Raw genomic sequence first — 15,733 nt, forward strand, 5'->3', positions numbered from 1 at the left:
TCATTTTCTAACACAAAAGAACATTTATGTTATATTTTTTTTCGATAATCTTGTCTAAAATTTATCTATAAATATATAAAATATATTCGCTCTGTCTATTCAATACCAGGAGTATTGTTACAATAATTCCCATAGAGTGGAAAATTAGTAGGTACCTGGTCAATCAACTTTTAAGCTCAAGGGTCAGGTCGGGAACAGTGACTCGGATTTTTTCTCATGTTAAAATTATGAAAAGTTATAATAACAAGCTAAAATTTACACATATAAGGTATGTTGTGTGTTACTAATCTTTCTCCCTGCATTGTCATTTTCCCAATGAAATCAATATTAAACTTGTCTGGCTACGTTTTTTTTAAATGGGAAATGAGCCGCTGTGTACCTGTACCGGTCTACAGTGACTCAACACCTGTAGTGCACAGTGGCTCGGGAGTATAATATTCAATTAAAAGTTATAATATCAAATCAATTAAGATCAACTTTAAAATTTCAGATAAGTAATTGTGTTTTAATATATTGTTTTCTGAGAACTAAAATATGGAAAATTGTTTAATTTTTGCTCCTATGTCGAATAAGTAACATAATATATTCCGTAATAAATAACATTAAAATAAAAAAATAACAAAACCAGTAACTTAGTACAATCGAGTGCAATTTTGTTTTTATTAATAAAATTATTACATGCCATTTATTATTTTTTTGTTTTTAACAAGACTAAAACTAGCATGTAGCATCAATCTTGTAATCTGTTGGCAAATGCAACATAATTATAGTATTATAGGTGAATTGCGGGCGAAGCCGCGAGTGGGCCACAAATAATAAAAGGATTCGTATCATAAAACAAACATATTTTATATTTTCTTAAATGATTAGGAATGTTTTCTACAGCAACTGATGTATTTAAATTTGATGTATACAATCCAAGTCTTATATATTATCTGAAACAAGTACATAATTAAATGGTTAAATTAAGTATAAAATATGTTATCTTTTTTGTTACAAGTGTCTATACACGTAAATATAAAAAAATTAATAACGTCAAAAAGTGTTGTTGAGTATCGCACTCAACTATGAGAGAAGCAGTATTATCAAAGTCCGAATAACACACTAGAGTCAGAAAAACCCAGATAAATAATTTTACTTAAAATGTTAAAAAACAGTAAAAATCACAGATCTTAATATAAATATACCTCTAGTTTAAAATACAGACTGTTTTTCTCTTCACCACTTTAAATGAAAACACAGTTTTAATTACTCTATAAAATCTTAATAAAATTAAAACAAAAGAGATTTTGCCAAAATGAAAAAGTGATCTTTTTCAAACAAAAAAAATAATAAAATTATCGTTGTAAAATAAAATGCCATTCGATGGGGGTGAAGCTGAACTGAATGTTATTTAGGTTTATTATAGAAAACAGGTAATTACGTAAAATAGAACGAAAAGTGGCAGTTCAGCAATGTTTTATTATTTTTATAGTAGTTTTTTTTATTTAATTTTTAATTTATAGTAGATGTTTACGTTATTGGCGTCTATTCTTAGCCGCGTCACACGTTATATAGTATGGATAAAAATCATTACAAGAAAATATTAATCCTATGTCTAAACTATTGATGAATCTTCATTATTTTTTTAAGTATGGGTTTGAAATATCTTATCTTATGTACTGCTCCTGTAAAAGGAGTGCAGACGCTTTCAATCTGTATAATAAAATATATACTTACTTTGCAAGCCTCTGTCTGCATTAATATTCTCTCATTCTGAAAAAAATAATGTTTTTTATATTCAGTGCAAAATAATTGCTTTTAATAGACACAAACTCTAGACAACATACAAGCAAGTATACCCAAAAAAATGCATTTTTAGGTTGTCATTGTCATCCAACAAGGTAATTTCAACAAGGTAATTCAAGTATCTTTATCCCATATATGAAATGAAGTAGAAATATTCATTTTTTATATAACATTCTATAAAATAAACTTCAGTCATACATTTAACAGTTTACTATTATTATTTTTTGTTATGGCTAGTAAATGTGCCAGTTAGAATGATGTTATTTCATTAGAAAATGTATTGCAATGTATTTGTATTTCTGTACAATGTATTTTTTCAATAAATACAGATAGAAAAAAATAATTTATTCAAGTGTATTTTATATATTAATAATATAGTTTTAAATAAATATACACTCTTCTTTGTGCGCAAACTATAAATTAAACTAAATTGTGTTTTTATTAAATTTAAAGATTATGAAATTGCATTCCTACTTAAGACTCCTATTTAATGTGATCTTTGAACTATCGAAAAATGCTTCTATATAGTAATATTTATTTACATAAATTTACAATAATACAATGGTGATTTATGTTTTAGCACACAAGGTTAGTATATGGCATTATAGTAAATTATAATTGACACAAAGCATACAAAATATTAATGACTTTTACATGTATATGGTGCAAACACAAAAGCAATGTGTTAATATGTAATTTGTTTACTTGCATCAGTCTCAGAGCATGGTGTTGTTTGACCACCAACACTTATTGTTGGTCTTCTATAAGTTAAAAAAGTATATCAAGACACATTTTCACACTTTATTATTCATAAAAATTGTCAATCAAAATTATATGTAACTTGAATAGTTTATTAGTAATTTATGCATTTTTTTAAAATAAGTAATTGATATTATGAGTTTTAAAAAATATTCAATAAGTTAAAAAATAGCAAATCTAAAATATTAAAAATATATAATATGAATGAAAGTTGTACATACATATTTTATTATAATATATGTTTTTTAAAAGTTGCACTTACCAACATATTTAACTTCATCAAAAGCTTTTCTAGCCTTTTTAAGCTCTTCATTCATTGTCAAAAGATCTTTAACTCTAGCATACTTTCTGGCGTCCTTACGTACTAAGAAAATAATATCCTCTACTTGTACTCTGCCTGGTCTGCCTACTTCCATAGCTCTGGTAATTTAATGAAATAATTATAAAAAAAATCAATATCAAAAGTTGGTCATTATCAATTAGCAACCTCAAACCTACTTATGTGTAGTCTCTGTAATAAATTCTATAACAAGGTCTTCTAAAAAATCAACACTTTCAGTGTATGGATTTTGGTCATCACCAAATCCATACATCATACAACGTAGTTCTTTGCTAAACAATCTTTTCCTTCCAGATGCTGTAGCACCTAATTGTTGATCACCATCTTCATCGTCAAACTGCAATATAAAATATGTTTTATTTTATATATAAGAATTTATAATCTATAAAAAAAATATTATCGACATACTTGATCAAATTGGTCAGCAATTTCTGGGGTTGGAGTAGACATAACTAAACATCTATTATGCAACAGATACTATAATTGTCAATTTAAAAGTTATTGTCGTATATTTTAAAATATTTTTATGACATTAAATTTATTATGTTGTTTTGTAAATATAAAACTATAAAAGTTCACTTCACTAAGATTGAGAGACTGAGAGTTGTCATTGTCAACTTGTGACAGATTACACATATGATTTATCTAATTCTGTTTTTTTTTTATTTTATGGCTTTTAGGCGTGACAAGCAAGAAAAACGCAATTAAATTATATTCTTGAAAGTTTAAATAATATAATGATATATAAATATTGATGTTTTTTAATCGTTACGAACTTTTTGAAATATCAAAATGATTATGCTCAGGATATACCTGTAACGTCATTTGCTACCTAAGATTTGTTGATATTTAAGACTTCCATAAAGATATTTTCCAAAGTAATATAAATCTATTAATCCAACAATGCGCTAGAAATATATTGAGAATAAGCAAGGGACAGTAAGTAAAAATAATTAAAATGATGTGTTTAATTATTGAAAGTTTGAAACTCTATTAGTTTGAATTGAGGCTATTGTGGCACAGGGACACAATGCGACTGTGAATGCGACAGGCTCACTCCCACACGTGCAAATGAAATATTTAATATTTCCATTTTTTGCTCTGGTATCGAAGCAATGCACGGTATTGAGTTCCGCCATTCAACATGTAAATTACAATGTCTTCAGAATTCAGCGAAAAATGGTGATTGGAGTGACAAAATTAACGTTAAAAATTTATGAAATTGAAAATTTATAATTATTCGATATGTAAAGGATAAAATATCGAATGAATTTCATTGATCGTTACATCGACATAAATATCGATATTACATAATAAGAAGTAAGAAATTAAGAATCAAGCGGAAGCGATTTGTGTTGTTGTTTATAAAATTATAACCTAAATAAATTTAACTGGCAGTAGAGTAGTATTCTTATATTAAAAATATATCTAAAAACAAAAATTGAATTTGAAATATCATGATAAACTACTACAAAAACTAAATCAATAAAAAATTATACGCAATATCCTATATTAACGTAATTGGGAATACAGCAGGTTAAAAACATATTTTAATTTAAACCTAATTTCAAAATGAATCCTATGACGTAAGTGTTATTATTATTTATTAAGTGACCAAATTTTATTTTTATGTTTTACATTTGAACGATTTATAAAACCATTCTTCTTTTTATAGAAACGTGAAAAATGTATTGAAGTTAAGTGAAAGAGAACTTGCCGGCAATTCAAAAAGCTCATGGCATGATCAGTATAAAGATAGTGCATGGATATTCGTCGGAGGCCTGCCATATGATTTAACTGAAGGTGATGTCATATGTGTTTTCTCACAATATGGTGAAATAGTTAATATAAACTTAGTAAGGGATAAAGCTACAGGAAAATCAAAAGGTTTCGCATTTATTTGTTATGAAGATCAAAGATCTACTATACTCTCAGTGGATAATCTCAATGGAATAAAGGTAAAGTTCAGCTTTATTATTTAAACTATTGATTAGAAGTTGTGGTGCAGTGGCAAAGTGCCTGTCTGTGCAATGATTCTGATCTGAATAAATAATTTTCTTCTTATTTTGGTAGACAAAGCACAACATTATGTTCTGGCTTAACAAGCAATGCGTACATAAAAATTAGATGAAAGTAGAATGTTTTAATAGCTTTCCAATTTCCCTACAAAAATACATATTAATTAAAGAAAGAGTCGTTTCTAACATTTAAAAAAAATGCAGATTTTAGGAAGAACAATTCGTGTGGATCATTGTGAACAATATAGGGCACCAAATGCTGATATGAGTAAAATAGATGAAGTAACAGCCTCTATAAGAACACAGGGTTGTGCACCGTCCATATCAGTAGGCCAAGTGCCTGTAAAAAATGTAAGTGTCCATACATATTAGATATAAGGAATATAGCTGACACTAATGCATGTTGCAATTCTTTAGATAATTTGAGTTTATGGTGTTTTAATGTTCAACTTTTTTACATATTCTTCAGTGTTTTAACACACTCTAAGTAGGACAAAAAGTTTTTATGCATTGCTAGACTAGTTTAGACTTGGTAATACAACAAACCATCAAAAGACAACACCTGGAAAAAAGTAACAAGATTCACATTTTTTTACTTTATATTGTCTGTAAGTGAGCATGGGTTAACAGGAGGGTCACATGTTAAGACCATCCACCAATGATATAAATCAATGTCACTCTTTGTCTTGTATCCAGAGCAAGGATTTAAAACTGATTCATTCCTATCTAACCCATGACTATTAATATGTCTCCATCATATCATAAGTTTATAGCCAGTCACTATACTATTTTGAACTATAATTGCTTTTATATTGTAAAAGGATAGTTTCTGCACTGATTTATATACAGAATATGTATATATTTACATAAATTGAAAAATTAACTACTGTATATGTTATATATATTTTTGTCATACAGGAAGAAGTAGAGAAAGAAAAAGAGCCAAGAGAGAAAAAAAAGAAGCACAAAGAAAAGAAGAGCAAAAATAAAAAGAGAAGAAATAGGTCAAGTTCAAGTTCTACTGATTAAATAAAAAATAAGCACTATTACATTATAATTTCTTTATTTATAGTCTGACTAAAATATATATTAAATAAGACAATGAGATTCTTCTGTCGTATTAATTTAATAGAAATAAATGAGATCAGTAATATATTTTTTAAATATAAACTTTGTATGTAAATAGAATTTGTACTTTAAGAATTTTTATTTCAACTTCCTAAAGGAATCTAAGCACTATTTTAACTTAAACTTATATAACAATTTAGCTTCATGAAAATAAGATTAGATGTAAATAAAATATATCTATTATAATCATATTGATGTTGATGACATAATTTTAGACGAGCTTTGGAATTGAGTACACATTTGACTAAAAAAATGTATACAGGGTGGAAGAGGCTGCGCTTCTTTAATTGAAACTGCATATAGGGTAAAAAATTTCAAACCCGAAGCTAAAGAAATTAATCAAGATGCCTCAACAGTTTGGACGTAGGATTTTTTTTTCATTTCACGATTTTTCTCCATACCTGTATTTCGTGTGACGCACACATACACATACTACTACAAAAATACTACTAAGCGTTGCCAAACTTCTACTTTTCATTCGTCAAAACAAAACCGAACGAGAAAGAACGATATCTCGCGTTCTTTTTCACGCAATTACCTATTTATTATAAATCTAAATAACGTTCAAACCTCTTATTAAAATTGTTTAACAAAATCCTACTTTAAGTCAATTTATTATATCACCTTTATTATGAAATTATTTAGAAATACTGCATGGTTATTGAACCACCCACAAAGTTATATTCAAAATTTTTAACACAAAATGATATTGAACTACGATAGATAGGTACTTACATTTAACATTAGTTTTACATCGTCGTTGTCGCATTCTCCTTTTACTATCACTAATATTTACATCATAAGTAATATTAAAAACTCAACATTTGTTTGAAATGTCTTAAAAAAATGTATGTTTTGATAGTACACTCAAATACTGACACAATAGTTTCACATTTGAGAAAAATACTCAGTAATCACATCATCACGATCACGAAACATTCATCACGATTTTAGAAATCCGATTAATGATAAAATTAATATTAAACAACATCCAAATAATTTAAAACACTTAATAATTATTCAACGTATAAAGTCGAACAAAATAATGTAAATACAACAGAACTTAGCCGTTCCGCGGCTAAGTTCTGTTCTCACACAGATAATTAAAAACATTGTAATAGTTGCCATTAACTAAAATACTTATCGAATATACTATTAAATTTTTTATTAAGATTTTCATTATTATTTATATTTGTATGATTATTTTGATAGAAAATCGTATAAAAATTAAATATTAAACGAGTTTTATAATGTTACACGAGGACCTGCGAAAATTCAATACGAAATAAATTAATATTTAGTAATTATTTGTAAATAGTATTGATAATTTTATTAATTATTTTAATATCAAATCATGCGTAAAAAGTATAATCTACATTTATTATGAATTATAGTGTTATATTGCACAATCAATCAATATTAAAAATGAATTTTGTTATCTGTACAAAGACACCCCGCTCACGCCGCACCGATTACCGGGGATTCCCATAGAATCGGTGCGGCGCGTACATTCTGCGCAATAGTAGTTGGGTCGGACTATAGCTGAATGCTATTTACTAAACCATATAAATACAACGGGTTATGGGCCCAGACCACGTTGTAACAATAATAAAGAAGATTGCATCAATCGTAGAAAATTAGAAATACTGGCGAGATTAAAACAGCGTTACTTCACGCGACGCTTTGGCGTTGGTATTGAAATTTGGAGGTTAAGTTGCCGGGAAGGAATAAAAAAGAAAAACAAGCAAAATAAACAATCACAATGGAAAGGAAACAGCACAGTAATAAAACTGGAAGGAGTAAAAAATTGGAATGCTTGGAAGTTCCAAACCATAATACTACTACGGGGGGAAATTGTGTCATCATCATCTGCATTTATTGTAAAAAGAAATGCTACAATTAAAAGAAATATTAAATGTTTCAAGTGTAATAATATGGGTCATTATCGAGCTGAATGTAATGTGGACAGAAAATGTAATATTTATTGTTAAAAAAAGTGAAAAAAATGCTATTATTGTAATAATTTTGTAAACATGTTAAAAATGAGTGTTAGTTTAAAACGGGAACATAAAAAATGTGTTTGTAGTGCAACAAAAGTAAAATTAAAAACCTAATAGAAATAATTCAATAAAAGTGTGTGTAAAGTGTATTCCTAAGTGTTGCGTTAATTTAACATCAGCTCGCCGCCGTTGCCTACATACCTACGCTAGTTGCTGCGACTCGATTTCTTGAATGAAGCGTGTGCGACGTTGCCGCGCCGACAGGTAAGTGTGTGAGTGATAATATAACACTTTACAAATGGCGTTTTTTTTTAAAACGATTATTTTATTATTTATTTTGTTTGAAAATATAACTTTTTAATTTTTGGGAATTATTTTTTTTCTGAATTATATTAGGCTTTTATAGAGTAGTTAAAACTGTGGTTTCATTTAAAGTGGTGCCGTCAATTCCACCCTGTATATCCATCTACTCCATACAATATACCTTTCAGAGAGTAAATTCTAATTCTTTCTTTTAGTGGTCTACAAAACCAAGATCAATTCATATACAATATTATATAAGAATGTTTTAATTTTTTATATATTTGATGATTAATAAATTGTCAAAAATACTTTTGCAATTATTACTATTAATTATAAAAAACCTAAACAGTTGCTTCTTTAGATTTGAAACCATTTTTTTTTAATTATAATAAATAACAACATTTAAACATTTTAATAAACTTCACATAAATATTACTTTTACTATAATTAATTATTCTTATTAAGTATATTCTTTATTTCAATTAATATGTCTCCATTTAAATATGCTATAATTCCATTTTTATTGCAATATTCTTTACTATCTAAATCTTTTTCATCATTATAAGTAATTTCTTCAAAATTATTGTAGCTTATTACATTTCCACCTTTTGACAGCAGAATGGCGTGAGGAGCACAGGTATCCCACCTAAATGTAGTTCCTTGTGAGACTATGTAAGCTGAAGCCTCTCCTACAAATATTATAAAAATAACTTTATTTAATTATAATCATAAATATGGTAACTTGAGGCCAATGTATTGCAATGTTATTGTGTCTGAATGTAAACGCAACAGTTGTGGATTCATTTCACTGAGAGTAGTGAATTGTTTTTATTACCTTGCTCTGGTACCAAGACAAAGCGCGGCATTGAGTTCGCCATTCAACTAATTTCTTAACATATTATTTCAAATTCAAAATCTTAGAAGGCAACTCCACTGAGAAGAGCCAACAAGAATCTGAACAATGGCTCTTTTCAATATTGAATTAACAATTTTATTGTTTAATATTCAAATATTATATTCAACACAATAACTGTTCTAAAAAAAGTTGTTTACCTAGAGCCACTTTCATCAATTTGTGACCAGCCCCAGGTAAGTATTTTACCAGCCACCCAGAAGATGTGAATTTTTCTATTACTTCAGGCTTTTCTGACCCACTCATAAGGATTATTTTATCTTTCACTGACATTTGTACGTCAGAAAATGCATGGACATTGTTATAACTAACACCCCAGATGATATGTCCCTTGTCACTGCAAATAATTGTTAATTATAAATGTTTATTTAAGCATTATTATTTTCACAGCTTTACACTGTATACTGCATAGTCACGTTTCTAGGCTCAATCAAAGGATTTTGCTGCATTTTATATGAAATTTGTTAAGTACACAAAACCTATAGTGTGAATCTAGAATTATGAAATTGGACAAGAAGTAAGAACTTACAGTAATAAAGTGCATACATCATACACCTGAAAACTCAGGATTGGCAACTTTTGCAGGTCATGTTCCTGATTACCAATAATTATGAAATTGGCACTGAACCTTTAGTAGGTGAACCTTGCAATTTAACAGTCTTACCACTTAAACATTGAAATAAACAAATATAAAATCATTGTCACATTTACAAAGAGAGATGATAGAAGATTAATGCTTTTGGCAATATTACTTTGTAACAATACTGTAACTTCCAGATTGGTAAAATGAAATAATTTATATCCCTGGGTAGGGATGGAATCTACAACTACAAACTTTCACATGTACAGTCAGACAATAATCTACTGCACTATGATGTTCTTATAGTGGCACTTTATCATATTCTTACACATAAAAATATACTTACTGTTGATAAAAAGCCTGATTAACAACTCCTACAACTGGCTTGCCAGAAGATCTTAGATAAGCTCCAATCAGTACAGTCACACAAGACAAGCCATGGCCTGGTTTAGCATCACCTTTCACACCAGATATAAATTCTGCTGTGCCATCTAAAGTAGTATAAATGTAATGTGATATAATTAACCAATATTATATTTTAAAATGATAAATGCTAAAAATATATTGCTCATTTTGTGCAACAATGACATCTTACTATAAAAAAAATACTGTTTATAAACTTTCAGTATGTGCTCTGCAATATTTTGTTGTGTGAATAGATAATTCTTCCACCAAATGAATCAAATGATCAAAATGAAATGATATTATTATAACTTAAAAGTCTAATATATTATTTATTGCAACAAATATATTATTTTCAATAATTTAATTTTATAAAACTTTGTATATCTGCAAATACAAGTTTTAAAATAATTACCAATTGGATCAATCCATATTCCTAAATTGGTAGTGTCTATATAGGGAAGACCAGATGGAAAACTTATATCACATTTAATATCACCGTGGGCTGCAGCAGCCATTCTTTGAGCTGTAGCAACTGGTAGTAGACTTTGAAGTAATTCAGATGTCTTTTCTTGATCATCTTGCAATCTAACTGTTTTGCCACCAATTTCAGACGATTCTTCTCCTCTGACATAATTACAAAGTTCTGGGAAATATGTAATAATAACAGATTTAGCTGCCTCCTGTGCTAAAACATCAGCAATTGTTTTAAAATCTTTATCAAAACGAGAATTTGCTTCACTTTCAGATTTCTCAGTGACTAACAATGCTTCTGTATTTGAATGTTCACAACACGATCTGGCTACATTAGCAGCTTTTTCGGAAGCTTTTATTAATATTTCTAAAAAATTTGCCATATTGTTTAATATTTGTACGTAATATATACTTAATACTTAAATTAATTTTTACGTGATGAATAATAATTTTGTTGAAAGCTTATAATTTTAAATAGAGCCGTGGTAGAAGTGAGGAACAAGAAGCGAAATTTAAAGAGCTTATGATAAGAATTGTAAAGGCTTGTATGTCTACACTATTGATTTTTAATTATTTATAGAACATCTTACTTATTGATTATCTAGTATTACTGACTGGGAAGTTTGTGATTTGTATTAGATAGTTCAGCTTAAAGAATATACAAACAATTACACTCTGTAATATTATATTTCCTAATAATTTACATCATGTTTATTTTGATTACATTGTTTTGTTATTACGATTTATGAGAATTGAGATGACTGTGACTGTGAGTAAATGTGTTCTGTGACTGTTTAAATTAGACATGGGCGTTACGTAGCGTCACTAGTTTCAGAAACTGCTTACAAGCCAAATCACGGCATAACTAGTTTCGGGCTGTCGTCGAAACTAGTGATTGTGATGATTCGGAGCTACGCGGTGATTGTGAGCTACGCGGTTATTCGAAACTACTTACATGTTGCGTTGTGGTTATGTGTCTGTACACATAGCCATTATTTCACATACGTAGTTTCATGAGAGTAAGCAGTAACCACCAATCAAGTTACATCGACACTAGCACAGTTGTATCTCGCTCTATTATAGTACGTACCGCAACAAAAAAAGAGACGAGAATAGGCGAATTTGATTGAAAAGCTACAAACATCGTACTTTTTTGTATTATACACCCAATGAAACCAAAAAGCGATTCTAAACTGTAAACGCAGAAGTTAAACTATATTATTTATAGTTTTATGAAAATTCCAAGAAAAAACCATATTATTTTTATTAGCTTCATTGACACTTATGTAGTTGCATCTTGCTCTATTTTAGTACGTTCCGCAAGAAAAAAAGAGACGACAGTAGTTTAATATGTATGCATTAATGCAATTTGATCGATTATTATTTTATATCGATAATTAAAAAATAAATTCTGCCTCGACACCAGAGCGAAGAAATGAAAATATAAATGTAAATAAATATTTAATTTCCTCGATTGGGGCTTTCCGCAACCGTCGCGTTACAGCCACGCCCTTGTGCCGCTGCGCCACGACGGTGGATTTTAACCAATTCCGAGTTTTTTTTGTTTAGCGTGACGTAACTTTCCTAATGTTTATTATTTATTAAAAGAGGTTCGGTTACAATGGCTTGCGACGTTCACTTCACACTTGTATATCTTAAGCACATTGGGATTTTTTATGCGATCTACTTACTAAGACTTTTAAGAATTCCGAGAAACGAGGTTCGCTACAAAAAATTGAGGCCTACACCCATCACTTAATAGAACATTGAATGTTGATAATAAATTAGCGCAAAAATCTGAATTTGATGTTTTTAATGATTGCTTACGTTTGTATAAAGCTCAACAGAAAAAATATTTTATATACGTAATAAAGAATCCATAACTGAGCTTACAATTTTTATAACTTTTTTTAAGATCTTAATTTTGGTTTTGTATTTTGTTATTTTTTTTTGTTTTATGTTTAGCTATATAGCAATAGTGCAGGCTGCTAAAATTAATTACTTTTTAAATGTTTTTAATTTTAAGTCTTTTAAATTTTTATTGTATACTTTATTTTAATTATGCAAACAAAAATTCTGAAATGGTCAGCGAATAAAGGCTTTATTTATTTATTATTTATTTATATTCAGTAGTAAAATTTTAAAATTTAATTTTAATTTAAATACTATATAAATAAATCAACTTCACGCTGTTTCACACACACACAGCAGGGTAGGCAGAGGGAACCTAGTGTAACACTCTGTTACACTAGGTTCCCCACTTTCTGCCGAATTCTGGAGGCATTGCGTGTTGAGTGGCAGAACTCAACTCCGCGCTTTACCTCGACACCAGAGCGAAGAAATGAAAATATTAATTTAAATAAATATTTCATCTCCTCGAGTGGGGATTGAACCCAGGAACCATCTGGTTTTTACCTCAAGTTTGGTCTCAAGTTTCATCCAATTTTAAACCATAATATTTTGCTATTACGTGTCAGTTTCGCGTTTATGTTTTATTTTTTGTATTTTTAAATTTCTTTTTCCATTCTGTAAGTGTAAAATTACTCTTTTTGAATGTATTTTGTGTGTAAATTTTTTGTTTTCACTTAATTTGGAATTTTAATTTCACTCCGTAATGAAATATATCAAATATTATTAAAAAACGATCAGCGAAAAAACTATATAAAATTCTATATATTAAAAATATATAATATAATAAAGTGTATATAAAAAAATATATAAAAATAATTGTATATAAAATAAATTAATAAATAATTACATTTTAGTAGCAAGATATTGTAATTTAACCTAAAACGTTTTCAATCATAACTATAAAAGTAATCGTATTAAACTTCCAACTGCTTATGAAGCATTTGTAACTAGTTACAGAAATAACTAGTTTCTGAAACTAGCTACGCGTAACCCCGAAACTAGTGATCACCGGTTATGCTTAAAAGACGTTACGGCCCATGTCTAGTTTAAATATTTTATTATCTATATAGCATATAAGGACGGCTCTAGCCTCTAATATCATATATGACTTAAATCATAATCGATAATCGATAGTAAATATTAATCGAACATCGACGTAACAAAGTTACCACTATCAATGGTTTATTATCTACTGATATATAATTAAAATATAAGAGATTTTGCCAAAAATAAAAAAGTTTTTTTTTTCAAACAAAATAATTAATAAAACTATCATTGTTAAATAAAACGCCATTTGTTAAGAACGACGCACGCACAAATAAGTCTATCAAAGGAACGCCGTACACGCCTTATTCTGAAATCGAGAGTAGGTTTTGGCGATAAAGTTCAAAGTTGTTTTAGCATTATAATAGTAGTATTAGTAGTATTTTTGGAGTAGTGTTTACGTTGTTGGTATCTATGCGTAATTGCTTCACACGAAATACAGGTATGGATGAACATCGTGAAATGAAATAAAAAAAAATTACAACGATAATTTTATTATTTATTTTGTTTGAAAAATTTTTTTTTTTATTTTTGGAAAAAAAATAAATTTGGTAATTGTATAACTCTTTTATAGAGTAGTTAAAACTTTGTTCATTTTAAGTGGTGCTAACAAAAACACTCTGTATACTTATAGTATCATAATTTAAAATAGTAAACAAAAATACACTAATAAATAAGCTTTTATTAAGTAACTCTATATGCTAAAATTTTCTATATTCTTCATTTATTTTTAATTTCATCCTGGCAACAAGGGCGTCTCTCCATAGTGCCATCAATTGGTAATGCAGCATCATTGTATGGAATATTATCTAATTTTAAGGTGTCTTCAGTAATCTTAGCTTCTGAAATATTTTTTGTATATTAATAAAAAATAACTATAAATAAAAAAACAAAAAAGTGACCCTTGACACAAAAAAAGTTAAAAAATCAGCTTCACACTGTATCCCGCACACAACAGGGTAGGCAGAGGGAAAGGTAATAAATTAAATTAATTACATGTATAGTCTAAATTAAGTACCCTTAATTTAGACCCTTAATTTATAGAGTCTAAATTAAGTACTTTTAATTTAGACTCTATAAATGTAATTAATACTTAAAAATTTTTATAAATTCATACATAAAAATGCATAATGATTTCGTACCAAATATACCAGGTTTTATTTCTTTTGCTTGAATAACTTGCGTTCTCAGTTCTTTTTCTACATCTTCACCAAATTTAATCATCTGAAAAAAAACTGTTAAAATTTATACAAGATATTATTTAATATAAGTGTTGATATTATTAATTAATAGTATTTTATGAGAGATAAAAGGACTATTTAAAAAAATAATATTATTAATATCTTAGCTTAGAATGGAAAGATGACATGAATGATGATGACAAGAAATAATGAATCCCACAAAATCCAAAATCTCCAACAATACATTTAAAACATAAATACAGAGCAACAGCTGGAGCAAAACAGGGGGTGGCTTATATTTTTATACTCTGAGCTTTTGCTTAGTGAGATCCAGCATTGTGTGAAGAAATAACTTTGTTTTGCCTTCTGTTGTATTCCAGCCAATTTTTCTTTTCCTATGTTGCATACCGCTTTAATAGCTTCTTCGTCTTTTACATGTTTATTTTTTCTGTATTCCTCATTTATTTTTATCTTAGCTGCTGTTAAAGCCCTCTCATCACCTTGAAATACTTTTAATCTGGTCCGATGTAATTTTTTAAAGCTTTGTAAAACCTGAAAAATTTGATAAATTGTTAATTTTATTCTCTCTTATGTACTTCTATTTTATTTTTTTTTATTACCATTTTTCGTAATGACGACATTTTGTCAATTATTTATTTAAAATTTTATGAATATGTGTGATTTTAAGATATCAAATACAAATTAATACATTATATTATTAGATAATTTCACAATTCTTCATATTTAATTCCTAAATCGTCTCTTGTGACTTGACAGTTGACATGACACTTTGACAGTAAGAGCTAGTGTTACCGGCCTGGAGTTTAAGCAAATGTATTTAGAAAATTAATCGAATCGATTCATCGATTCAATAGATCACTAGTACCCACGT

General features: G+C 28.3%; 4 protein-coding genes across 7 annotated transcripts; 1 reads left to right on the plus strand and 3 right to left on the minus strand.

Moving 5' to 3' along the window:
- Positions 1 to 839: 839 nt before the first annotated feature.
- On the minus strand, positions 840 to 3,484 carry LOC146530738 (transcription initiation factor TFIID subunit 13-like). Of its 3 annotated transcripts, none has more exons than XR_014878836.1 (6): positions 3,296 to 3,484; positions 3,046 to 3,224; positions 2,810 to 2,967; positions 2,498 to 2,549; positions 1,720 to 1,755; positions 840 to 935 (listed from the first exon to the last, which is right to left on the minus strand). XR_014878836.1 is itself a non-coding variant. In XM_085198907.1 (5 exons), exons 1-4 carry the CDS (start codon positions 3,335 to 3,337, stop codon positions 1,751 to 1,753), a joined length of 384 nt encoding a protein of 127 aa, XP_085055033.1. In that variant the 5' UTR covers positions 3,338 to 3,484; the 3' UTR covers positions 840 to 935; positions 1,720 to 1,750. The 3 variants fall into 3 exon arrangements, 1 of the variants encoding a protein (XP_085055033.1); XR_014878835.1 differs by having other exon boundaries at positions 2,494 to 2,549; XM_085198907.1 differs by lacking the exon at positions 2,498 to 2,549.
- Positions 3,485 to 4,205: 721 nt separating this feature from the next.
- On the plus strand, positions 4,206 to 6,099 carry LOC146530739 (RNA-binding motif protein, X-linked 2-like). The gene is made up of 4 exons (XM_085198900.1): positions 4,206 to 4,473; positions 4,563 to 4,845; positions 5,110 to 5,256; positions 5,824 to 6,099. The coding sequence occupies exons 1-4, from the start codon at positions 4,460 to 4,462 to the stop codon at positions 5,932 to 5,934; spliced, it is 555 nt and encodes a 184-aa protein (XP_085055026.1). The 5' UTR covers positions 4,206 to 4,459; the 3' UTR covers positions 5,935 to 6,099.
- Positions 6,100 to 8,494: 2,395 nt separating this feature from the next.
- On the minus strand, positions 8,495 to 11,498 carry LOC146530740 (inositol polyphosphate 1-phosphatase-like). Its single transcript, XM_085198895.1, has 4 exons — positions 10,647 to 11,498; positions 10,176 to 10,320; positions 9,390 to 9,586; positions 8,495 to 9,025 (listed from the first exon to the last, which is right to left on the minus strand). Exons 1-4 carry the CDS (start codon positions 11,086 to 11,088, stop codon positions 8,784 to 8,786), a joined length of 1,026 nt encoding a protein of 341 aa, XP_085055021.1. The 5' UTR covers positions 11,089 to 11,498; the 3' UTR covers positions 8,495 to 8,783.
- A 2,824-nt stretch (positions 11,499 to 14,322) lies between these two features.
- LOC146530741 (complex III assembly factor LYRM7-like) lies at positions 14,323 to 15,645 on the minus strand. Of its 2 annotated transcripts, none has more exons than XM_085198904.1 (4): positions 15,462 to 15,645; positions 15,205 to 15,393; positions 14,803 to 14,884; positions 14,323 to 14,502 (listed from the first exon to the last, which is right to left on the minus strand). In XM_085198904.1, exons 1-4 carry the CDS (start codon positions 15,480 to 15,482, stop codon positions 14,381 to 14,383), a joined length of 414 nt encoding a protein of 137 aa, XP_085055030.1. In that variant the 5' UTR covers positions 15,483 to 15,645; the 3' UTR covers positions 14,323 to 14,380. The 2 variants fall into 2 exon arrangements, with proteins under 2 accessions (XP_085055030.1, XP_085055031.1); XM_085198905.1 differs by having other exon boundaries at positions 15,250 to 15,393; positions 15,462 to 15,642.
- Positions 15,646 to 15,733: the final 88 nt, after the last annotated feature.

Source organism: Heliconius melpomene, chromosome 16, assembly GCF_056956725.1.
Source record: "Heliconius melpomene rosina isolate 202511_hmr_F chromosome 16, ASM5695672v1, whole genome shotgun sequence".
Classification (NCBI taxonomy): Eukaryota; Metazoa; Arthropoda; class Insecta; order Lepidoptera; family Nymphalidae; genus Heliconius; species Heliconius melpomene.